Source organism: Urocitellus parryii, chromosome 2 (assembly GCF_045843805.1).
Source record: "Urocitellus parryii isolate mUroPar1 chromosome 2, mUroPar1.hap1, whole genome shotgun sequence".
Classification (NCBI taxonomy): Eukaryota; Metazoa; Chordata; class Mammalia; order Rodentia; family Sciuridae; genus Urocitellus; species Urocitellus parryii.
This window is the reverse complement of record NC_135532.1, coordinates 91,892,279-91,917,529: the sequence shown is the minus strand read 5'-3', so window position 1 is coordinate 91,917,529 and position 25,251 is coordinate 91,892,279. Positions and strand designations below refer to the sequence as shown.

General features: G+C 50.0%; 2 protein-coding genes across 4 annotated transcripts; both read right to left on the bottom strand.

Moving 5' to 3' along the window:
• Positions 1–55: 55 nt before the first annotated feature.
• Wdr6 (WD repeat domain 6) lies at positions 56–8,184 on the bottom strand. Its single transcript, XM_026384064.2, has 6 exons — positions 8,023–8,184; positions 1,338–3,801; positions 1,143–1,226; positions 939–1,055; positions 721–839; positions 56–620 (listed from the first exon to the last, which is right to left on the bottom strand). The coding sequence occupies exons 1-6, from the start codon at positions 8,120–8,122 to the stop codon at positions 157–159; spliced, it is 3,348 nt and encodes a 1,115-aa protein (XP_026239849.2). The 5' UTR covers positions 8,123–8,184; the 3' UTR covers positions 56–156.
• Positions 8,185–8,433: 249 nt separating this feature from the next.
• P4htm (prolyl 4-hydroxylase, transmembrane) lies at positions 8,434–24,092 on the bottom strand. 3 transcript variants are annotated; one of them, XM_026384070.2, is made up of 9 exons: positions 23,733–24,092; positions 23,491–23,572; positions 13,810–14,000; positions 12,879–12,975; positions 11,432–11,594; positions 10,465–10,650; positions 9,638–9,728; positions 9,322–9,445; positions 8,434–8,853 (listed from the first exon to the last, which is right to left on the bottom strand). In XM_026384070.2, the coding sequence occupies exons 1-9, from the start codon at positions 24,087–24,089 to the stop codon at positions 8,633–8,635; spliced, it is 1,512 nt and encodes a 503-aa protein (XP_026239855.2). In that variant the 5' UTR covers positions 24,090–24,092; the 3' UTR covers positions 8,434–8,632. The 3 variants fall into 3 exon arrangements, with proteins under 3 accessions (XP_026239855.2, XP_026239857.2, XP_026239856.2); XM_026384072.2 differs by lacking the exon at positions 9,322–9,445 and having other exon boundaries at positions 8,690–8,853; XM_026384071.2 differs by lacking the exon at positions 8,434–8,853 and having other exon boundaries at positions 9,349–9,512.
• Between the last annotated feature and the right edge of the window lie 1,159 nt (positions 24,093–25,251).

The following is a 25,251-nucleotide window of genomic DNA, read 5'->3' as shown; positions in this document are numbered from 1 at the left end:
CTACTCACCTCTAGCTCCTGCTGTGGAGTTAGGAACCCACAGCCTCCACCTCCTCCCCTCCTCAAGGCACACTGGGCATGAGCACAGACAGTTGACTCCTGCTCCACTATCTGTGAGTAGACCCCTTGCCCAGCACACCAGCCACTGTGGGACACCTCAGTCATACCAGTTGTAAACCTCAAGCCCCTGGCCCCCAAGAGCACAGCGATGGCCAAATTCGGGGCTCACGGGCCAGCAATCCATATCAGCCACATCTGGCACATGGTATACAGTGCTGTTCATGAAAATGGGCTCACCATGCCCCAGACGCCAGAAAGTTAGCCGTTGGTCAATGGAGGCTGAGACCATGAGGCTTGTGCTTAGGATCTTGAGGCCTGTCACATGGGCAGCATGTGCACAGGGGACAGAGTATTCTTCAAGCACACGCAGCTGGGGCACCAGCTCAGCCTCCCCCACAGCATCTTCCAGCTCTGGTATCTCCACAGCAAGCTTGAAGAGATGCAAGGAGCCATCCTCACTGCCACTGGCCACAAGATGGTGGCCCTCACATGTTGGTAAGGTGTGCAGACTGTTGACACCACAGCTATGAGCCTGGAGGGTCAGGCAGGGAGTACCCAGCTCTGAAATAAAAGGTTGGATTTTAGGGCCCTGCCTGCCTTGTATGTAAGGGCAAAGTGAGAGGTGGGAAGGGACAGTCATGGCTACACATTAACTACTCACGGTAAGGAAGCCCAGGGTGTCCTGCAGGTTCCAGGACCATGGAACCACGGTCCAACACCGTGGTGAGATCCCAGAAGGCTAGGCTGCCATCAGTAGCTGCACTGCAAAGCAGCAGCCTCCTAGGAGCCAGGAAAGGGCAGCCAGGTCAGTGAGGAATGGAGAGAGAAGCAGGAACTCCCCACCTAACCCATGCAGGACTGTCTCATTCAGCCCCTTACCGCCGCTGGTTGGGTGCCTCATGGGTAAATGAGTAGACTTTGAGGACACACCGCTTATGGTGGAAAGTTTCAGCAAGGAGCTGTAGAATTCGCCCAGAGTCCTGCAAAAGAAAGAGCCTGGGGGCCAGGAGGTGGCCCAGCTCAGAAGCTATGTCAGACAACCTTATACCCTGTCACCCCACCCACTGGGCCCCATGCTCTCACCTCACTGCCCCATCACTACAGGCTGCAGCCACAATGGGGCCAAGTCCAGCCCGGTCAAGTTCACAAACAGCAAGGGACATGTACCTACAGTAGAGACAATATAGCTGTCAGATGGAGTCTGAAAGCCTGGGGACACCACCCAGGACTTGCCCTTCATATTTCCACCCTATTCCCCTGCCTGAAAGTGCACATTACCGGGTCTCAGGATCCACCTTGACCATCCGATGCCGATTGCGCTGCCGGTCCCAGTATTCATCCAGCCGGTGAGATGAAAGGTGCATAACGTGGCAGGCAAGGCGGCTTGGGGTGCTGGGGTCAGGAGTGACCATGATGCTAAAGCAGTGCATCTCAGCTCGACCCCCTGCTGACACTACATGAGCTGTCAGACCTGGTCGAGGATCCTGAGGACCACCTGGGGTGCCAGTGCCCCACACCGCAACAGCACGCACCGAGGAGATATGGTTACATATAGCTGTGAGTGCATGGGCTGAACCTGTGGCTGTGGGGAGTGCCAGGACACAGACAGTAGTGTCCTCACTGCATGTAATCACAATATCTGTCAGACCAGGGCCCTCACTTCCAGGCTCCAGGTAATCAGGCTGCTCAAGGCTGGGTACCTCAAATTCAGGTCCCAGGGTGATGGTGCCCACGCGCTTTACACAAGTGATCTCACGACCATGTAGACCTTCCCGAAGAATTACATGTGGCCGGGTGCAGCCACCTAGAGCCCGGTATAGCATGACGTCTCCATCCTTAAGGTAGGCAAAGGCCATGGCTGCTTCTGTATCTGAGAAGGCCCAGGAGCGGTGCCCTCCACCACAGTTGATGATGTGCAGCTTCTCATGTGACCGGGGGCTCCACACCACAAATTCATTGGCATGGAAGCCCAGGATGACCATGCTCCCATCAGGCACCATGCGAAGCCCAGCCACCCAGTTCATGCCTCGACAGGACTTCTGGCGCAGGACTGGCTGAAGCTGGCCACCTTGCACAAAGAGCTGGTAATAGGTGCCATCACGCCCTGTGGTGTACACATAGCCACCATGGCAGGTGACTGAGGTCACACCCTGCTTCCCATGCAGAGAATGGAGGGTAGATACAGGGCCCCACCCAGCCACAGCATTCCCGCTGCCACTACCAGCTACAGGTCCCTCAGCAATAGCCTTGCCTCTAACCCCAGAGTCCTTAAGCAGACCTGGTCTGGATGGGAATAGCAGCACAGAGCCGCGGCGGTCACCACATACCAAAAAGTCACCTGGAGGCAGGAAGGCACTGCATGTGTGCCATCTCTGCTTGCTTGGGGGCAGCAGATACTGGCAACGCTCCTTGACAAAGATGGCCTTGCCAGAGGGTGCAGCGGAGATTTCCAAGCAAGCCACAACCCCACCAGGGCCTGATGCCAGCAATAGGAGCTCCTCATAGCCACGCAGGGCCCAGCTCAGGCTATGAACCTTCCCATGGAACAGGGCTTGGTCTACAGCAGCAGCTGGAGTGTTGATTGGGACAACCTTGACAGAACCCTCACCATTGGCCATGGCACACAGTCCGAAGCCCTCAGGACCAGGAGCTGCCTCCAGCAGACAATAAGACTGGAAGTGCTTGTCTTCTAGCAGCTGCTCCCAACACTTGACCTCAAGGTCATAGAGATAAAGGGCTCCAGTATCAGTCACTGCCAGTAGTCGCCAAGATCCAGCCAGTGTCACGGCTTTGAGGGTACCTGGCCGGCTAGGAGACTTGAAACAGAGAGCTGAGACCCCCAAGCCTGGGTAGCCACGCCCTACCAGGTGCCATAGCCGAATGCCTGAGTCATCACCCCCAGTGATCACCCATGCCTGCCTTTCATGAGCAGCGATGGCCCGGATCCCACGGCCCTGGTGACCCCTAAAGGCTTGGAGGATTTCACCTTCATGGCTCCACACCAGGCAGACACAGTCCTCTCCTGCACTGATAAGGTAATTCTCTAGGAGCTTGACTTGCCACACACGGGCACTGTGCCCAAAGCAGTGACCAATATTCTGCACCCGACCCCCAGGTACCCGCAGGTCGCCCACCTTCCAGATACGGACACTTCGGTCTTCTGAAGCTGTTGCCAGCAAGCCCTTGCTTTCCAGGTATGACATGCTGAAGATGACACCCACATGGCCACTGACTCGTCGGTCAGGTGCCACCGGCTTGTTGTCTACTAAGGCAGCTGCTGGGTACCAGACTAGAAGCTGATTGGAGACAGCACCTGCCACAATGGTCAACTCCTTCCAGGTGTCTCCAATCAAGCATGCTGAGGAGAGGGTACACCTGTCTGTGCAGGGTACATCCTGTAGCATGCATCCTATCACAGGGTCATATAGCACCACTGAGTTGTGGCCCAGGGCCAAGGCAACATTGCCCTCAAGCCAGCGTACATCCCAGATCCAGTCGGACATATTCCATAGGCCAGAGCGCCAGAGCTCCCGGAAGCGGCTCTGGCCCCAGCTAATTTTCACAATTCGGAGTCCCTTGCTCCCAAACACAGCTACCATGGCCTCCGAATCATCTCCATTGGGCTCTGGCCGCACTCGGAAACCATGGATAAGGTAGTGGCCAAGTAGGTTCTGCACTCGCTTCATCATCCGCAGATGCCCGCCCAAGTCCAAGCTGTACACCAGGACATCAGGTCCCTCACCTAGACAGAGGCAAAGAGCCATATCAGAATCACTCTCCTAACTCTGATGACCCATGGAGAGGAGATGGGGGCAAGGAGACTTCAGCATGTAGCCTATGAATGAATCAGGTCACAAAATCCTCTAGCTTGAACCTTCAAACATCCTTGGTTCCATCTTTAGCTCTCTCCCATTGCACTTTCTGCTCTCCTCATTAATCACCATGAAATCCTCAAACTCACAGTCCCCCTCCCTCTTACATTCAGATGGGAACTCCCTCCCTCAGTTTTAGTTCCTGAATCCTCAGCTTCCTCTATTTCTACATTCATTCTTCCTGATTCCCCTTCCATTAGGAGCACGGCTATGCCCAGTAAGGCAAACTTTCCTGTGTTGGGGCCATAGCAACCCATTCCCTGGACTGCAGAATATATGAGCATATTCAGTATCAATGAAAGGAAGTAGCAGAGGCAGCCCACACATTTCATATGTGTATATGTATGTATGTGTGTGGTATTGGGGATTGAACCCAGAGCCTTGCACATGTTAGGCAAACATTTTACTGAGCTACACCCCAACCCTGTTTTTAGGGTCTTGCTAAGTTACACAGGATGACCTCAAACTTGCAATACTCCTGCCTCAGCCTCCAAGTTGCTGGGATTAGAGGTGCACACTTCCACACCAGGCAGTAGCCCATACTTTGGTGGCAGAAGTGTGGGCTTGAGTTCTTGCCCTACCACTGCTCAGCTGTGAAAGGCCCCTCTGTGTATGGAGACTTAGGCTTAGAGAGCTCTGGCACAGTAGCAACACAAAGAGCCCTTAGAAGGCATAGTTGTATTGTCATCAAGAGCCTACACAGGGTTTGGCACATACCAGGAACAAAACAAAAAGCAAAAATCTCTTCTGGCTTCTGTTGCAATGTGTTCAATTTGTTTCTCTCTTCCTTCCCTTCCTTTTTTTTTTTTTTTTTTTTTGGTATTGGGGATTGAATGCAGGGGTGTTCTTTCTTTTTTCTTATAAGAGCAACACCCTGTCTTAAAATTTTCAAAAAAAGGGCTAGGGGTTTTCCTCAGTGGTACAGCAGTTGTCTAGTATGTGGGAGGCCCAATGTCTAATCCCTAGTACTGCATAAATAAATAAATACGGAACTAGGGGTGTAATTCAGTGGTAGAGCAAGTGCTTAGACATGCAAAAGGCAACCCCTGCATTTTATATATTTGAGATATACACATGGTTGGGCTGGGGATGTGGCTCAAGCAGTAGCGCGCTCACCTGGCATGTGTGCGGCCCGGGTTTGATCCTCAGCACCACATACAAAACAAAAATGTTGTGTCCGCCGAAAACTAAAAAATATTAAAAAATTCTCTCTCTCTCTCTTTAAAAAAATATTTTAAAAAAAGAGAGAGAGAGATACACATGGGCGTGTGTGTGTGTGTGTAATCCAGTGATTCTCAGCAAGATTCCCCCAGGAGACATTTGGCAATGTCTAGAGACGTTTTTTGTTATAACTAGGGGTTGTGCTGTAGGCAGCTAGGACCAGAGATGCTGCCAAACATGCTACAAATTATCTGATCTCAAATGTCAATAGTGGCAATACTGAGAAACCTTGTTCAATCTTAAAAGACTAGATAAAAGTCATGGGAGGCCAACATGAAGCTACAACATTTAGGGTGAGGATTCAAAGATAAAGAAGTGTCAGCTACAGGAAGGAAGAAATTGGCAGAGAATACAACAGGCCCCAAAGTGTGCAAGAGCTTTGGGTAACGTGGCAAGAAATGAAGGGCTCAAGAAAAGGCTGGAGAGGATGCAACTGAGGGGGTCATGAACATGATGATCATAAAAGCAGAGAAATAGACAGGTATCACATGAAATAAAAGTCATCTAGATTGGCTTGGAAAGTGTGGTACAGTCTTGGGCACCCAAGTGGCTGGTGTTCTCCTGCAGAGCTGGACCACCCAGCTGGAGGACTGCTGGAAGTGGCAGGAATATTTCTATTTGTAAGCACTTGTGTATTTAGACCTAGAATTCTTTCATGAGAGAACAAGGCTAACTTCAGATTATAGGTGTACATGGATGGAATTTAAGCTGTAGATAAGGACTGGGATGTGTTCTATAATACAGCATGTACTTAGCATATGGGTCTGGGTTCAATCCTCAATAACACTGAAAAAGGAAGGAAGGAAGGGTGTGGGATGTTGAAGAGTATTCTGGCAACCTAGAAACCCCCTGCCTGTCATCCCACCTACTTGGGAGGCTGAACTGGGATGATCACTTGAGCCGAGGACTTTCAGCCCTGCCTAGTCAACATAGCAAGACCCCTTCTTTTTTAAAAATTTATTTTTAGTTGTAGATGGACACAATACCTTTATTTTCTTTTTTGTATTTTTAAATATATATATATATATATATTTAGTTGTAGTTGGACACAATACATTTATTTTATTTATTTATTTTTATGTGGTGCTGAGGATTGAATCCAGTGCCTCTACCACTAAACTACAACCCCAGCCCACAAGACACCATCTTAAAAGGAAAAAAAAAAAAAAAAAGGCCAGACGCAGTGGCAGATGCCTGTAATACCAGTGACACAGATGAAGCAGGAGAATCGCCAAGATCAGCAACTTGGTGAGACCCTAATCAACTTAGCAAGACCCTGTCACAAAGGGTTGGGGATGTGGCACAGTGGTAAAGCACCCCTGGGTTTAGTCCCAGTATCAAAAGGGAAAAAAAAAATTGTAATTTTATAAAAGTATCTTGGGGTCAACCTCCTAAGTATAGCGGTATCGTGCTTGTCATGTCATGACTAAGAGGCACCCAGGCAACTGCCCTTTAAACAAGACACAGTGGCACATGTCTATAGTCCCAGTTACTCTCGCAACTGAGGCAAGAGTATCACAAGTTTGAGACTAGTCTGGAAAACTTAGCAAGATCCTGTCTCAAAATAAAAAATAAAAATGGCTGGATGTAGCTCATAGAGCATCCCTAGGTTCAATCCCCAGACTTCAAAATAAACAAACAGATAACCCATATGAATAGGTGAATTCACTTGAAGTGCTTCCTAACCTTTATTTCCCAAGTCCTTTTCCTGCTTAAAACCCTTAATGTTGCCTGATGAGAATGGAGCCAGAAGCCAAGATCTGGGAAATGTAGAATCCTGTTGACTCAATAATCTGGAGTCAGTCATGCCAGTAACTACCCCTGACTTTTTTCTTTTCTTTCATTTTTCCTCCCTGGGGATAGAATCCAAAGCCTTGCGCATAGCAGGCAAGCATTCTATCAGTGAGCTACATCCAAGACCTACTATCCCTGACCTTTAAAATTAAAAAAACAATTATATTTTCCCTTTAAAATTATGTTTTCTCTTAAAAACTTTTGGGCTGGGGATGTGGCTCAGTGGTAGAGCCCTTGCCTAGCATGCACGAGCCATGTGGGGGAATTCCCAGTAACTAAAAGCCAAAAAACCTATACTATCCCACCCCGCCACATGCACATTCATACACTTGACCCTTTTAGGTGGTAGCACACTGAGGCCTGATGGCCAGTGCCTCCAGCCTAGGAACCCTTACAAAGCTCACAGCACCATCTTCAGTCCCTAGCGGTTTCATGTCAAGCCTAAGACTGAGACCTCGGGTCCCAAGCCTTTGCTGATATGTACCGAGGCATATGCTTCCCCACCAGTCTTCAGGTACCCCAACCATCTTAGTGGGAGCCTCATCTCTGGTCTCTCTGGGCACTGCTCCATTAAGAGGTCTCACGCGCAATCTTTCGAGACCCCACCCTCTTCAGAAGACCTACATCAACCCTTTACCTTCTGGAGAAGAGCCTCACCAGCCCACGAGAGGCCACACCCCTGCCACGCCCCCCCTGGGGCGCCAAATTCTTGACCTACCGATTTACTAGGGCGTCCTCAGGAGAGGCCAAACATCCGCCCAGCTCTTTGGGACATGCACCCCATTCCCCCAACTTCTAACGACTGTGTTCTCTGCACCTTCCCGCGTCTCTGCCCACCCTTTCTTTCCACGTTGGCTGCAACGTGGGGATGTAACAACCACATCAACTTTCGGTCTCTCGGGCCCAGCCCTCCTTAGTTGGCCCTCGTTCCCGCCATCTAATGGTCTCAGTTCCAATCTTCCAGCCGGCCTCATCTGGCCACCAGTCCACCTCCGGGCATCCCTTTGTCCCTGTGGCCCCGCCCAAGCAGGCTCTCAGTTTCTTAGCCCGCTAGCGCGCCTCGAACCAAGCCTCACCCGCCAACAGCCGGTCCCCCACGCACTCCAGTCCCGTGACTGGGAGAAGTATGAGCTCGGAGGTTGCCCGCGGCCAAACGTAGTCACCGAGGGCGTCCATGTCGGCCTTCTGGCAGCCTTGGCTGTCACCGCCAAGAAGGGAGCTGCACTCTCGCGAGAACGAGCTCTCCCAGCGCGCCGCGTTGCGGATCAACTGAGCACTTAGCTACAGGTAGCAGAGGCCAGGGCCGCCCAGCTGCGGACATCCAATGAAGACCCTTCGCCCCACACAATCCAGCTGATGATTGGAGAAGCCCGCAGAGGGAACCCTCACCCCGCCCCTCACATGACGTTGGCAGGGTAGCGGGTGGCGTCTCCCCCAACCCCCCACACCGACTTGGAGCTTGTTGGCCAGGCAACTCGAAGCCCTGTGATTTTATTTGACTGAGCAGCATAGGAGCTGTACACAATAAATAACAAGAATATACTTTCTGCGCCGTAATCGCGGCTGGAGGCAGGGGTGGGACAAGACATCGGCCAGAACTTGAATCTGAAGCAGTACATGGGGACCAGCTGGGCACCAGCGACTTTGGGTGAGACCCGCAACTGAGGGCTGGGACTGACCCTCCCCTCAGAGTTCCACGCGCGCATCACTGTAGGCCCGGTCCAGGGCCCACTCAGGTTGTGAGTTGGCGCCACCTTCGCGGGCCAGACGCGCCATCTCCTGCTGGAACAGGGCTTGCCGTGCTCGGCTGGGGTCCACGTTGATCCAGTTGTTGGCTATCCATTTGGTGCCGCGAGTGACCAAGCAGCCCCCATGCAGGGAGTAATCGTCCACGTCGCCCACCCAACCTACGAAAGGAGCGTTGCATGAGAAAGGACAGGCTGGGAGGGACTCTAGGCTGAGCTGACCTGAGCTAAAGACCAGTAGCATGGCAAAGGTAGGGCCAGTTGTGCATACCTTGGCCCTTTCCCCACTAATTTATAGTAAACACCACTGGCCCTCTGAAACCAGTTTTCTTGCTGCTGAGCCTTGTCCACAGCTCTTCCCAGCCTGGTTTAGTGAGACTTTTGTTTCCAGCTCCAGAGTGAAGAAAGAAGGAAGGGTGAGGCATCAGGGAATGACAGGGGTTGAGATAACCCAACAGGCTGCACAGATGCTGGAGAGGCCTACTGAAACTAGACAATGATCTTTGGGAGACACCAAGACAGAAAACCATTTGGAGGACAGCCAGAAACAGCTCTCCAGGGTGGCAGACAGGAGCAGGGTAAAGTGAAGCTTCCCTCAGATAATCCCCTGGTCTAGCCATAGGCCCTCACCTTGCCCATCAGGCAGGTAGTTGTACCAGAAGACTGCTGTACCCTGCCGGGGTTTGACACGCAGGTTCCCCTTGTCACAGTGCCTCCGAGTATCACGGAGGTCAACATCATCCTGAATTAGACTCTGTGGGCAGCAAGGTGATGGTGTTTTCAGAGGGGCCCCCATTGTATGGCCAGGCAGCCAAAGATGGCTAGAGGAAAAACAATCAGATGTGCCTAGGGGACCACTTAGGCTTTCATCCCAGGACCGGAGGGGTGTGTACTACACTTGCCCAAGGCCCTGCCAGCCCACAAGAATAGCCCAGTTGACCCTTACCATTTCATCGTAGGTTCTGTTGTCTGCTACAGGGAAGACAGTCTCGCCCCCACCGGTGACGTTGTTCAAATAAAACAGCACTGTCATGTAGCTGTAAGGCAGGGGGGCTTCTGAGCAGGTCCCTAGCTGCAGACATTCCCAAGGGCTTACTCGTGGGTAGGAAAAGCTACCCAGGTTCCCAGGGGTCAGAGGGACAGGCTAGGATGGATGACAACAGGGTAACCCAATGCCAGAGTATCTCTAGCCCCTCCTTCTTTCCACAAACCCAGTCTCTTTTTGTGTGTGCCAATGCTTTTTTGGCCAAGATCACACATAGCTGAGTTACATGACTAAGGGCCTGGCTCGGAAAGTTAGCTATTAGAGGCAGGAAGATCATGCACAAGGTCTCTGTGGGGACTGTAAAAGGCTGAGCCAGAAAGCCACATGAAAAGGAGAGACCTAACTTTGTGCCTTGGCAGGGGCAGGGACACAGCTTTAGAAGAGACCAAGACCTCCAAGCAGTGGAGTCAAGATCAATAACTAGGGGAGTAGATTGAAAGAGCTGAGTGCCTAGCATTGTTCCTTGCTTCAAAGTTTTGGGAGCAAGTTTTGGTGTCTCTGGATACTTTAGTCTACATTGACTCAAGCGGACAAAATGGCCAGTAGCCAGCTTTTTCTGTCATTTGGTAAACAACTTTGGGAAGAGATTAAGAGCATCATTGACCAGGATGGCCAAGTGCCTTCCTGACTCCATTCTAAGAGTCAGGTCCATAGTGTCAAGCTGTGCCAGTGTTATGAGGATGCCTGATTTGGGAATTGAAGCCAGCCCCCAGGTGGGAGGTACTTGCCGACAGGAGGTCTCAAAGGGTACCGACTCGTTGGCCACCAGCTTGGTATGGGAGCAGATAGTCTCTGGATACACAGGCCCACTGTCCACATGGGCATGGTAGTGGCCTCCCTCACCATACCGCACAACTTGCAGTGGCTCGCTGAGCTCCACGATCTCAGGTGACAGGCGAGTGAGGCGCAGCACCCTGGTGAGTAGCAGGTATTTGGCTGGGCAGCACCATGTAAGGTGGTAACCTAAAGGAGCTAGCCAAGACCTGCCACGAGCTCTACCCTTGCCCACCTCCCATGGAAGCCCTAGAGCCATGTTTTTTGTTTTTGTTTTTGTTTTTGTTTTGTACTGGGAATTGAACCCAGGGGCATTTTACCACTGAGTTACATCCATAGTCCTTTTTATTTCTTGAGACAGGGTCTTACCAAGTTGCTGAGGGTCTCCCTAAGAGGCAGAGGCTGGCCTTGAACTTGTGATCCTCCTACCTCTGTCTCCTGAATCATTCAGATTAGAGGTGTGTGCTACCATGCTCAGCTCCAAGAGTCATGTAAGATTGGCTTTACAGGAGCAGGAAGGAGCTACTCTTGATGAACCCTTTTTCCTAAATGCCATCCACTATTTGGGAAAGATGAGATTTTCACAAAATTGGGGGGATGGGGAAAATTGAAGTCCTCTCAAGAAGGAGGTTATTTATCTAAAACTCCTTCTGGTTCAGGGGCAGGGCTACTATGAGCAAAGATAAGGGGTCATTTTTCTAATTAGCAGAAAACAAAAACTTGATTTATGTCTAATCCCATATGTACATTGTTTTCCCACACTGGGGATAATTTGCCTTTACTAATTGCCTTTCAGTGGGTCCCATTCTTGGTCTAACAAGTAGAACTTAATCCCCATTGGCTAATCAATTCTGTTCTCTTAGCCCCCTCCAAGGATTTATGTGGAGACCCTGCCCCAGGGAAAATGGCCTCAGTGCTCACCTCTGGCGGATGGCACGCATGACATGGTGGGCACCCTCACCCTGGTAGAGCCATGTGTGGTGGCTGTTCCGCACCAGCTCACTGGACTCCGCCTTGTGGCTCCTCATGTACTTGTGGAAGTCCCGAAGGTCCATGTTAGAAAACTCCTGCAGACTCAGCACTCCTGTACAGGGCACCCACCATTAGTGCCTGCCAGGCCCATGAGGGGGGACCACAGTGGCAGGCAGCACCTCCCTACCTACCCCAAAGGCAGCAGCAGCCCCTGGCCTCAGGCACTGGGGGCCATGTGCACTTGTCCCCACCTGGACTCTTGGGTCAGATGAACCTGGTTTCTGTCACATCGGGCCCTAAGGGAAGACCCAGAGAAGTTCATTTTCTCAGTTTAAGCCTTGATTTGGCTCCCAAAAGGAAGAATCTCAACACCCATTAGAGTGCCAGAGTGGGGTCTCCAAAGGAACTTGAGCCACATGGCCAGGACCTCAGCCCATGAGTCACCCTATGCCTTCCAGCCTGGCCATATAGAGTGTGGTGGCCATACTCCAACCTGTAGAAGGTGAAGAGAGCAGCAAAGTGCTGAGTCCACCCAGGGCCTCCCACGTGGTAGGGTGCAAGCAGGGCAAGTCCCCAGGGAAACCTTCATGAACTCAGGTCCCATCCTGGGTGGAACCAACCTAGCCAGTCTTGCCTGCTGAACTACCAGCTCACCTTAGCAAAGAAAGCCAGGCCATGTCCTCCAAATGAGAACATTCTCCCTGTTCTTGCCCAAATCAGAAAGCAGAGGCCCCACATTCTTGGGGTTCTGGATCTGGTGTCTTTGCTCCAGGTTATTCTAGCTGACCCAAGGGAGATAACTTCCACCCTTTGGCTTAGATTCCCCTGAAGATGGGGAACATCCAAACACTGTGAATCTGACACCATTTCTATACTAGGAAGAGTATGACAACCCTCCAGCCACAGGCTATTCTTCCAAGACCTTTTGTTCACCAGTCACAAGATTGTTCTTCCAGGACCTATTTGACTGCTCTATCTCTTCCTCAGCTGGTCCATAACTTGGGCATACGGGTTAAGACTACACCTCAGAAATCTCTTTTGGTTGCTGCCCCATGCTCCTTGCAGTTAGAAAATTAGTAACACTACCACTTCAGTGCTCCATTAAAACTCCAGATGGGCAAAAGGAAGGGAGAGAGGCCTCAGTGAGATGAGGGAGGCCTGGAAAGGCAGATGGAGCAGGGTGAATGGAAAAAATCAAGCTGCCCTCATGTCTCCTTGCTTCCACTTTACTCACTTTGCCATTTCCCAACTAGGAGTCCTGTTTCCTGTGCCCCAGACTCTATAAACTCTGCCTGATAAGGTCAAAATGATCTCTAGGAGCTGCCCTTTAGACTGTCATAGTCTGGGGAAAGGAGGTGGCTCACAGGGATAGAACTGTGGAGGGATGTGAGCTCACCATCACCATCGGGATCTGCTTTGATCGCGGAGTACATCTCCTGAATATTCTCTGGAGTCATCCACCGTCCATTTCCCAGGCGAGTCTGGGCCAGTACCTGATGTATAAGAGGGTCCCTCAGTGGGGTGTCCCTAGGGGTAAAGAGCCATCAGAGCATAAAAGGACCAGTTCTTATGGAGTTAAGGGTTGCAGTAATAGGGCATGGGTGAGGACTCAGGACAGAGCCCAAGGTCCCTGGGCTGAAGAGAGGTCCAGAGATATCTGAGGAAGCCAGGAAAAGGGTCAAGAGGCATGAGGACCATTGGCATACCCAGCCCTGCTGGGACTCTGGCCTTCAGGGGAGCACTGTTGGCCTTGTATCACACTCAGATACCTCAGGTAATGTGGAGGAAGGGAGAACCAAAGGTCTGGTTATAAAGAGGGAAGAGGCAACAGGGGGAGACTTGTCCAGGACATGATCACCACCAGAACCCTCAGGAAGACCAGACTCAGTGGAGTGCTTTGTGTGAGCAATGGACCAATACCCCACCCCCCAACACACACCCTGCTGGATTTCTCTCAGAAGCCCAGGTGTGAGAGGCACGTGAAGAGAGATGCAGGCTGCTGGCTACATCAGAGCTGCCAACCCCATCCACCATAATGGGTTTCTAGCCATGGCAGCAAGGAATCCAGACCACAAAAGAAATACCATTCCAAACTGTGGTGATAAATGCCATCACCCCCATGTGGATCCTCCTGCAATCCTCTGGGGTTTCCAGCGTAGTAGGGACTCTATGGAGAGGAAAGAGTGACCCTGGGACTGGGCATGCCCAAGAAGGCCTGAGTTGGCATCTGAGTATGGGGCCAGTTGAGTCAGACAAATGGCATGGCCACCAGAAAGGTAATTCTAGGAACTCCCTCCCTGTGCCTACTCAGGCCCCAGGATCCCAACCTCTCGGAGCTGCAGGCGACCATCGTGGTTCTGGTCCAGCAGCCGGAAGAGGTCCAGCTGGCTGACCTGCATACTGCTCATTGCTTCTTCATATTCTTCAGTGGGCAGGATCTGGCTGCGCTGTAATCCCTTCATCTGTGCCAGATGGATGATGAGCCGACACTCCTCGTCACTCAGGAAGCCAGGAATTTCTGCCATAAGAGGAGGTGAGTGAAGCCAAGGACTGAGCTGGGGCACTGTGCACTGAGTATCCTCCTCCCTGCAGGGTTTCAGGGGTCCTCTCTGTCCCCTGGTGGTTGCAAAGGCTGGCCAGCATTGGAATGCGGGGCCTCTTTTGTTGATGATGACAGCACACATTTTCCAGGGGGGTTACTGGGAGCAGGCTATAGCTAAAATGGATACGGGCTGACCCACCTTGGAGTGGAACTAAAGGCCAGATAGTGGACTTGAAGGGCAGAGGGTTAACCTCTTCTTACTGGGAATATTTACTTATTTATTTGGTACTGGGGATTGAACCCAGAGGTATTTTACCACTGAGCTATATCCCTATACCCTTTCTTATTTATTTATTTATTTATTTATTTATTGAGGTGGGCAGGGATTTAACTCAAGGGCACTCACCCACTGAGCCACATCCCCAGCCCTGTTTGTATTTTATTTAGAAACGGGGTCTCACTGAGTTACTCAGTGCCTTGCTTTTGCTGAGGCTGGCTTTGAACTCTGGATCCTCCTGCCTCAGCCTCCCGAGCTGCTAGGATTACAGGCATGAGCCATTGCACCTGGCTTATTTTTTATTTTGAGACAGGATCTTGCTAAATTGCCTAGCTAGGCTGGCCTCCAACTTGTGATCCTCCTTCCTTATCCTCTAGAGTTGCTGGGATTACATGTGTGAGCCACCATGCCCAATTTACATCAGGTATGTATATTTAAAGCAGAGAAATGCTGGCTGGCTCTTGCTTTCAAGCATTATTCAAATAAAAACAAACAAAGCCCAGACATCCAATAGTGTATGTTCGTCCTCTCTTCTCCCGTATAAGTAGGTTCTGGTCATCTGACCAGGGCTGAGTTGCCTAGTGCTGGGAAGTGAGTGTGAGTGTGAGTGTGTGTGTGTGTGTGTGTGTGTGTGTGTGTATGTGTGTGTGGGGGGTAACTCAGCACCTATTCTGTGCCTCTAAGCTCGTGAGTAAAGATCAGTCATGCTTGAGACCTAGGAGTGGCTGGCTGTCCACACACTGGCCACAGTTTGTAGGTGGCTTGGTAGAACTGCAATATAAGCCTTATATCTGGGAAGTTCCCAACCTAATAGCCCAGGTACTTTCAAGTCAGAAGCCTAGGTCCTGCTTCCTTCTCCTTTTCCTAGGAGGAGAACTTCCTTGGGGAACAAGAGGTTCACAAAAGAACAGATTAGAGGAGGGGCCAATCTGCCATCTACAGAGTGGTCTGTCACTTCTCTCAGTCATACTCCCAGCATGAAGTTCCAGTCATTGCCCAGGGTAAGGTAAAGGTCTCTCAGAGACAGGATGGTAGTGATTTTTAATAGTGATCATAGCAGATCACACTCAGGCAGCACAGTCTCTCTTAAAGCACTTTGTATACATCAACTCCTTAGTTCCCTATATTCATCTTTGAAAGCCAGGCCCCATTAACTGACCCTTTCAATCTGTGAGAAATCACAAGCACAGACTTGCCCAGGGCCACCCGGGCTGTTCTACTCAGAATCTATGCTCAAGTCCAGATCAAATCCCAGGGGTAGGTGACATGATCTCAGATGTGATAACATTAAGGATAGAACAAAGCCCCCCCCCCACCCCCAGGCATGCATAACTCTCAAACCATCAAACCCAGAAAAGGTATGAGTCAGCCATTGGGAGACAGCACTGCTGGACAATGGGTTAGACCAAACTGCTAATTGTCACCTCTTGATTGCTTAACATATAACATTTAAAAAGAAAGAAAGAAAGCCAAAAAGGAAAATAAAACACAGGCTGAGTTTTCTTCAGTTTATTAGGTGCCAGTAAATCCACAGGCCTAGTGGAGATGATTTCAGTCTCTATTCCCTTCATCATGTGCTAATCAAAAACAGCCAGCCCAGTCAGTATGTTGTGGCCTAATCAGGTCGTGCAGGTACCTGGGAGCTTTGCAAACACCTGCAGGACCTCCTCCTCTGTTGGTTCCTTGGGGGTACAGCCCTATAAAGCCCTGGACCTCAGGGCCAGGATAGAGAAGGCAGGTGATGGAGAGCGGACTGTAGCTGCTGGTGGTACTGTGGAATGATGGTGCAGTGGGGGCTCCCTGGAGCTACACACAGAGCATGCTCATTCCCCAAGCAATGAAACTATGTTATGACATTGGCTACACAGAGAGGCGGTTGACCAACTTGCTGGACCATGACACAGCAGCTGAGGCCATCAAACAGACAGTCAGCAGGTTGCCCCTGCTCGCCCAGGAGTGCCACCCTGATGCTGGCCTCTTCCTTTGCTCCCTCTTTGCCCCTGTGTGCCTTGACAGGTAGAGCAGGGGCAGATAGAGGGGAGGATGTCCTTGGCCAGGGCCTGCTCTGGCAGTTGAGCTCTTCACTAATCCTCTGAGCACCTGTCACTGCTGGTTATTCACAGGGGCAAGGAGGAAAATGAATAATTATTTTTATGAGTGTTCCCAGTAGACGGAAATAGGTACCCAGGGGACAGAGGTGACCATCACTGGGCAGGGTACCATCAATGGTGGGCATGTGGGGCTGGTCCCTCAGTCTACACCCACAACCTATAAAAGGCTATTCAATGTCAAGACAGGGACAAGTGGCAGGATGCTTCAGGCTGGGGTCTGTGAGCCCCTTTGCAGGGAAATGTGGAAGCTCTAATCTGCCCACAAGATGCTGGCAAGAGATGGAGCTGAGATCCATCTTGTGACATTTTCTCCTAAAGCCCTGAGGTCATAAGGCTAATTCTTCTTCCCCAGCCTAACCTTCCTGTGAACATTACCTCAGCTCCTCCACCCAGCAGAGGAAGTCCTTCCTGGAATCTCTGGTGACTGTCAGTACCAACAAGAATGGATTCTTTCAGAACTGGAGGGTGGGCCCCCTGCACTCTGTGCCAGCACCAGCCCTGTCCAGAGACTGCAGTGCCCTGAATGTCTTTTAGGACAAAAGGGAGGGCCCTGCTTTTTCCCTCTGACCTGAGGGGTGAAGGCCAGAGAGCAGGGCCTCCCACATCCCTCACCTGATACTAGATAACCTTGGAGCTGGAGAGGGAGTTTCAAAAGCTGGAAAGAAGCTAGGTTACAGGCAGATAAGTGGGGAGGCAGAGCTGAGGGCTGAAATGTGGCACAAGTAGAAAAGCAAGGCTGCAGGGCTGTTGCTAGGTGATCAGAGTGTCGTTGTCAAGCAACCATGGAAAGTTCCAGGTTGATCTGGGTGCCCAGTTACCAGCCTAGTCACACCAATTGTTTTCCCCACCCTGCAGGGTCATCTACCTGTGCTGCAGCCTGTGTGAGGAAATGGAGGCCAGCTGCTCACCCATCACGGCTGGCTATGGTTACCCCTGGCCAGCTATCTTGAACCGTGGATGCTTCCCTGTGGGCCATGATCTCTGTATCTCAGCCATGTCCGATGACTCTCTGTGTGAGTTCCCCACAGGTCTTCACCCCCTGTCTACTGTGTCATTCTAGGAGGGGATCAGGTAAACTGGTCAGGGGAAAGGGAAGAGGACCCCTAGAGCAGGCAATCTGTCTCAAAGAGAGTAAAACAGGAGGGGCAGACAGGAGGGATTTTGTTGATTGCCCCCCGCACACACACACACCTCTTGCCTGCCTTCTCACTTGAGTCTCTCCTCCCAGTGTCACATGCCAGCAGCAGAGACTGTGAGTTGCAGAATATAAGCTTACCCCAGGAGGTCCTGGACACACTCTGCACCGTGACTTTGTAATATAAGCCCTGAGTGGACAGTATCCTTTATACAATGTTTACCTGGCTCAGTACTAAGGCAAATATTAAGAAAATATCCAAATATGCCTGATTAGAGCTGAAAAGTTAATTCCTTTATAAGCATGGGATGTTGCTAAAAACAAAATAAAACAAAAATGCTGCTAAGGAGGGTGGCATCCCTAGGAGACTGATTCCAAGGGGAGAGCCTCAGACAAGAGTTCAGTAGCCAGGGGATGGGTGGGGCACTCTTGGAAGTCCAGCTGATCACTTGGCCCCTCTGATTCCATTCAGCAGTGAAGGTCAGGCTCTTCTGATGTAACAGGACATCCTCTGGCCCCTGGGACCGTGACCTGGATTCAAGACTAGATGTATTGAAGATGGGACCACTGCTCCCCACAGAGTTAGTGCCTACCCTGAGACGCTGGCTGCAGCTGGATGTCACATGTGTGTATAATCTCCTGTGAGGAAGGCACACAGGGACCTATGTATTAAGTGAGAGGATGCAGGGCAACCACCTGTTGGTAACCACAGCCTATGCCTGGAGCCCGGAGCCACCAAAATCATAGGTGTCACTATTACCAGTGCCAAGAACAGGGACTAACCATACCAAAGAAAGCCCTGGACTTTTAGCCATGGCCTCTGCACTGGTCACACTAATCATGTAAGCTCTCCTGGACACACATTGAACCCTCTTTCTGTTGCCCCTGCCAAGGGGATTTGCAGACTAGAGAACAGAGAGGCCCCAATCTCAAACAGGGTGGGCCTGTTTTCTTAGCTCTCTCCAGCCCAGAAGGCATGCAGGCTAGCTAGGTTCCTTGGAGTATGCTGAGCAGGCCTGGGAAGACAGTCTAGACACTGCCCTGCTACTGTCCACAAGCCCTAGCACCCCAAGCCGTATTTCAGAGCAGGCACACATCCTTGGGCTATGCTCACTTTGGGCAGGATGGTGCTTGTCCAGTCCCAGACACACTCAACTATATCCACATGAGCTCTGTTAAGTCTGCCAAGCAGCCAGCCAGTGAAACAGTAGGAGTGTGCATGTGGCTAGGGGAAAGCGGCAGTCCACAAGAGAAAACTATATTAATACGCTTAAAAACTTGAAATTATATGCACATTAAAAATTCTTTCTTTGCTGGCCACAGTGGTGCACACCTGTAATCCCAGCAGCTCAGGAGGCTGAAGCAGGAGGATCATGAGTTCAGAGCCAGCCTCAGCAACATAGAGAAGCCCTAAGCAACTCGGCAAGACCCTGCCTCTAAATAAAATATTAAAAAGGGCTGGGGATGTAGCTCAGTGGTTGAGCACCTCTGGGTTCAATTCCCAGTACAAAAAAAAAAAAAAATTTTTTTTTCCCCCTTACTTCGGGGCCTTCAGTGTTTGTCATGGGCATAGTGATCTGATACAGCTGCCTAATTATTTTAAGCTGAAAAACAATATATTTGGAAATCCTGTGAAAAAGCAGTCAAGATTTTTAAATAAATTGTTTTATATATTAGTGATGATTACTCATTCACCTTAAGTAGTTAAGAAAAATGGATTAAAACTCTCACTGGCTAACTAGAGGTGCTAACTGCTGCCCTTGAAGAGGGCACCAAGTCAGGAGGGTGGTGGCAGAGCAAGCAGACAGGCCTGAGCATCCAGTCAACCCCTCCAAACCACCCAAAATTTATCAGTAGAAGACAGAATTCTTGACTACTAAACACATAGGCAGAACAAATCAAGCCTTTCATACATGCAGCTCATCTTTGTGGGTAGAGGCACAAATGACAGAGAGAACAAAACAGTTTCTAGCAGTGCTAAGCATTAAGAAGAAAATCAAACAGGCTGATGTAACGGGATGCCTGGGAACCTCTCAAGACTGGTTTGAAGACAAGAGAGGTCTCTGAGGAAGGGACATCTGAGCAAATGGAGATAAAGCCCCATCTATGGGAAGAGCCAAGCCTGAGCCTTAGAGTGAGTTAACCATACATATAAAGGCCCTGAGGCAGCAATGAACTTGGTGTCTCTGAGAATCCTCAGGGAACGAGGGAGAGTGGCAGGAGATGAAGTCTAAGAAGTAAGAGGGCTTTGAGGCACCAAGTAAGACCTAGAAGTAAAATGGGATTGCTCAGTGGTAGAGTACTGCCTAGTATGCTCAAGGATCTGGGTTCAATTTCCAGCACTGCAAAGGAGGGAGGGAAGGAGGGAGGGAGGGAGGGAGGGAGGGAGGGAGGGAGGGAGAGGGAGGGAGGGAGAGAGAGAGAGAGAGAGAGAGAGAGAGAGAGAGAGAGAGAGAGAGAGAGAGAGAGAGATATGAAAGGGGGTTATCTTGGAGACTTTTAAGATAGGAAGAGAAAAGATCTAATCTGTTGCTTAAAGATAGAACAAGGATGAAGAAGCTGTGTTTGAGAGAATGTAAGCCACATTTAAGAAGGCAATGTTCCCAGAGGTCACAATGACTCAGAAATGGATTCCTAGTGTTCCACATCTTTGAAAAATACCTACTACCCTTGTGTAACTCAGAGTAGGGCCTTTTGGTCCAGATCCCACTTGCCAAGTGTCTCGAGGAACAGGTTGGGAAAAGGAAATGTTTACCAAAGGGAGAGATGAGAGGCTGCATGGAGTGTTTCCTGCAGGGCTGGGTTCTTTTCCACAGAGAAGTAGGCACCTTGGGATGGAACCCAAGCCCCCTAGAATGAACTCACATCTTTTTTTTTTTTTTTTTTAGTCTTTGTTTTTATTTTTTTGCAGTTGTAGATGGACAGAATTTCCTTTATTTTATTTATTTTTACATGGTGCTAAGGATCAAACTCAGTACCTCACCTCTACTAGGCAAGCACTCTGCCACTGACCTATAGTCCCAGCCCTATTTTAATTTTTTTTTATTATTATTTTTTCGAAGTATTGGGGATTGAATTCAGTGGGCATTTACCACTGAGCTACATCCCAAGTCCTTTCCCTTTTTATTCTTTTTTTTTTTTTTTAAAGAGAGAGTGAGAGAGGAGAGAGAGAGAGAGAATTTTTAATATTTATTTTTTAGTTCTCAGCGGACACAACATCCTTGTTGGTATGTGGTGCTGAGGATCGAACCCGGGCCGCACGCATGCCAGGCTATCGCACTACCGCTTGAGCCACATCCCCAGCCCTCCCTTTTTATTCTGAGACAGGGTCTTACCAAGTTGTCCAGGTTGGCCTTGAACTTGCAATCCTCCTGCCTCAGTCTCCATGAGTAGCTAGGATTACAGGTGTGTGCCACAATCCCTGGCTCCCAATTAACATCTTAGGTACCCATTCCAGGCCCTGGCACCTTGAGTCTCTGAGGCTGGCATGTCACAGATTTGGAGCCAGGAACAGCAGGGCAGAGGGAGCATAGCCTACACTCTCCTTGGGCTCTGCCTGCCTTTTTAGGATAACAGTGAACTCCAGACCAATGATGAACTGATGGACATACAAATACAGAAAACAGACACTGCTTCTTCTTAGGATAAGGCATCCTTTGGATTCATCCAACACCAAAGCATTCTGGAAATACCTGACCTTGGACACTCTCCCCTGTGGTTTCCCTCCCTCACAACTAGACTTTTCATAACCCCTGATCTCTATTTCATTCACCTACCTCATTTCACCAAGGAGCATGTTCCAGGGCTTTCAGGATGAAACCTGGGATCTTCCCCCAACTGACTAGCAGGCAATGTAAATGTTTTGGAGAAAATGAGGACTACAAACAGGAAGTCCATGCCACAGTTGTCCAAATCTCTTGACTGTGCCCTTTGTAATTGCAGAAACAGGGGCCCATCTGATAGCCTAACCAGAATAGTTTACCTGTTATCACATCTCTTCTGCTTCTTGTAATTTAATTTGGGGGACTTCAGAAGTGGGTTTCTCATTCTCTGCTTTATAGGACAAGCTGCATGTTAGAAGGATTTTGGCTTCATGGCTCACTTAACCTAATGTGGATTTGAATTAGATATATACAGGTTCCAGGAAGGCTGATGAAAGAAAACAAAATCACTCAGTATATCTATTCACAGCAGTACTGGGAATTGAACTCAGGTCCTCATGCATGCTAGTAAGTACTCTACCACTGAGTTTACATCTCCAACCCACAGCAGTATGGTACTAATAAGGCAAATGCTGTACCCTTTGCCTAGATCACCTTTCCCTGACAGGATCACTTTTTACTTGATCCTGTACTTCCTATAGGTCTTTGCTCAAATATTTTTCTCAAGGAGGCCCATCCTGGCTACCCTATTAAGAGCTCCAACCCCATCAGGTGTTGATATATGATTGCCTTACTGGTCTGCAATCATATATCACCACCTGATGTATAGTTATTTGTTTTTTTATCTGTTTCCATCTGAATGTCAGCTTCAGGATTTTGTTTTGTTATGATTCCCTTCATTTTTTGTTCCATATTGTGTTCCCTTGCACTTAAAATAGTGCCTGGTATAGAATTCAATGTCATTCAGTAGTAATATTGATAACAAAAGCCCTTCTCACAACAGAACTGACAGCATAACCTAATTCCCCATGAATAGGATGCATGTGACATACTTACAGGTCTAGTCATAATCCCCAGTCAGAGCCCTCTGCACAGGGACAATAGCATATGTTTAGGTGTTCTGCCTCAGCCCCCTTCTTAAAACTCCTCATTAACTTCATTCCCTCGCAGCCAGGGCCTGTCCTGGGTCTACCTATATATGTCACTGAGGCCAGGTACCCAGGACAGGGCTGTACAAATTTATCTTTGACAAATTCCATAGGTCTGGGGACCCTTACCTTGTTGACTCTGATAATCTTTGGAAGGCTTCTGGATCTTCCCAGTTAGCACTGTGGCTTCTATGAGCAAGTTCTAGAGGCAGGCTGCCTGGGTTCTAATCCTAATGTGACCACTGAACTACTATGTGAGCTTAGCCAAGGGACTCTGCTTCATTTTCTCACCTTCTTGCCTGTGGGTAGCATCTACATCCACCTCAAAGGGGGTTTGTGAGAATTAAATGAAACAATCACATGAAGCAATCACATGAAGCCTATCATGTAATAAGAACTCAGGCTGGGGTTGCGGCTCAGTGGTAGAGCACTTGCCTCACATGAATGAGACACTGGGTTCAATCCTCAGCATCACAGAAAAATAAATAAAATAAAGGTATTGTGTCCATCTACAGCGTATATATGTATATATACACACTCAGAAAACATGAACTATGATACTGCTATGAATGGGATCACCCTGAAAGGTTCTGCCCATGATGACTAAAAAGAACACTAAGAAGATTCCTAGAATGCTGGCAGCAAAAACTGTGCCTCTGACTGGTGTCCTAGTTGGCATACTTGGGGACATCAGTTTATCCACATTTGAACAGCCTGCTTCTCTTCACAAGATCCCACAGGCCCTGAGATCAGCTGGGAATTGGTTATCGGACCCCCACTTTCCCCCTATTCTAAAAGATGACAGAATTAGTTGTGGCATGGAATGTCTAAAGACAATTTCAATGAAATTGGAATTGAAATTGGATGCTAGCCTCAGGGTCACATTGCCTGGCCATGTGATGAAAAAAAACTGCTGCAGGGAATAATGGATCTGAGAGGGAGAAAGAAAAGGCTATTCTATTACCCTATCATGGAGAAGGGAGTGGGTACTTCATATTGGTAATCATCTAGATGGATAAAGAAAGGGCTACTTTGAAGGAGCCGTTTTCAAAATAGAAAGTATGTGGTCAGAAAGAGCCCTGAGGTAACCACAGCAGCCCCTGGCCCTTCCCGGGAGCATTTGGTGGACTTACCGAAGAGCAGCGGCTTCAGGCTGAGAGTTCGGATGAAGTGATCCCTGTCGGTAACCAGCTGGACCTTACGCTCGTACCCCACCTAAAGGAAAGGCGCACAGCGGATAGATGAGGTGCCAGGGTGCCAGGTCACACTACTCAAAACGGGCTCAACAGCTGGCCAGTGCGTGGGACTCGCATGGCTTGTGGGTCAGTGTGGGGGACAGGGCCTGGACCGCGGCGTGGGGGCTGGTTGTCCTCACCTTAATGCCCTCGAGGCGGGTGAGGGGGCCCAAAGTTGACTTGGGCCGGGGGCTTTGGGCGCGGCGTTGGGGTCCGGGATCCGTGCTCTCATCGCCGTTGCTGTAGTGAACGAAGAGCAGTAGAGCCAGCACGTTGCCTAGGTACAGGTGCACGAACACCATCAGTACCAAGAAGTAGGCGCGTGAGCATATGCCGCGGGGCTTGCACAGCGGCCGCACCGGTGCATCTTGGTCCTCGCCCGGCCGGGTTGTTGCCCCAGCCAAGCTGTGCTCCGGCGGCACCCAAAGAGGATTCGCAGCTTCATCCGCGACTGCGGCCTCCGGACACAGATCTGTAGCTGCAGCAGCCGCCGCCATGGCGCCTAGGTCTCGTGCGCGCGCGCGCCCAGGGGAGGGGCCACAGGGTGCCTGCGCTGCGCAGTCGCTGGGACAACAGCCTCAGAGTCCGCTCACACTGCTGTCACCAGGAGACCGTTCCTGGGGACAAGCACCTGCCACAGTCGCACATAGTTCTCGGCCTCTGTGTACCTTGAACCCCAGCCCACACTGGGTTTTCTTTTCCAGGAGCTAAACACTCCCCAGAGCAGACCATTCACCAAATGTAGATCTAGACAGGAGCCGCACTATTAAGGCAAATCCATCTGGTAATTTATCTGTCCTTGGTTAAGACCCCCCTTCCCTCCTCCCACCCAGAAAAGTATAGGATCTGCAATTATCTTGCTCCCAGGAGTGGGGGTTGGGGAAGGGAGTAGCCGCATGGAGGAGACAGCACCAGGAGATGACTCAATACTGCGGAGGCCGATGACTGAGCACGTGATGATGTAGCAGGTCCCACGACCTTCTTGTAGGTCCATACCGCGGTGGGTCTACATTTTCTAGGGAGTCCTGCAGGAATCAGGCCTTAGGAAGAAGTTGCCTGAGTGTGTGTGTGCGCGGGGAACGGGGAGAAGGTCAGAAGATTCTGGGGAGGTCAGAGGATTCCTGGAGGAGCCCTGGCATCAGGAAGGTCAGCTTTGGGGGGGGGGGGTCACCACCACCACCACAGTAACACCCAGGAATGCGGGAGGTGCTCCATGTAAGGAACACTTTGTCTCAGAACTGGCACATAGTAAGAGGGAGGAAGGGACTTTTCCACTATTGAGACACCATCACCTCAGATTATCATAAAAAATGGGAGTGGAAGGACATATAGTGGCCCAGTGCCAAGATATTTTTGTGCTGCTTTTCTAGGTTTGGGTTATCCTCAGGATATGCACACACTCTAACCACCCATGCATTCAAGAACAACACATTAACACTGAATTTTCTGGTCTTCTCAGTCAGGGCAGGACCACTTCCTTATCCCCAAGATTCTACAATGACAGGCTGAATTCATCAGTGCCCTAATCTAGCCACCCCTCTTTCTTTATCTGACTCCACAAAAGGAGAGGTTCTGGACTTTTTCTGCACAGAGGGGAAAACAACAGCAATAGCTGTTGTGTGCCAAGGTTGGGATGCTAACCAAACACTACCACCAGAA

Bases quoted from the DNA above. Each gene is read 5' to 3' on its own strand.
- Wdr6 (XM_026384064.2), bottom strand. From the start codon at position 8,122: ATGGACGCCCTCGGTGACTACGTTTGGCCGCGGGCAACCTCCGAGCTC. The intron at 1,056-1,142 runs GTGAGAGCATGG...CCTGGCCCCCAG, and splicing joins TGTAGTGATGGGGCAGTGAG to GCTCTTTCTTTTGCAGGACT. The intron at 621-720 runs GTGAGTAGTTAA...CTTTTATTTCAG, and splicing joins ACACCCTGGGCTTCCTTACC to AGCTGGGTACTCCCTGCCTG.
- P4htm (XM_026384070.2), bottom strand. From the start codon at position 24,089: ATGGCGGCGGCTGCTGCAGCTACAGATCTGTGTCCGGAGGCCGCAGTC. The intron at 14,001-23,490 runs GTAAGTCCACCA...CTCTTATGGCAG, and splicing joins CCTGAAGCCGCTGCTCTTCG to AAATTCCTGGCTTCCTGAGT. The intron at 12,976-13,809 runs GTTGGGATCCTG...CTTATACATCAG, and splicing joins GTCGCCTGCAGCTCCGAGAG to GTACTGGCCCAGACTCGCCT.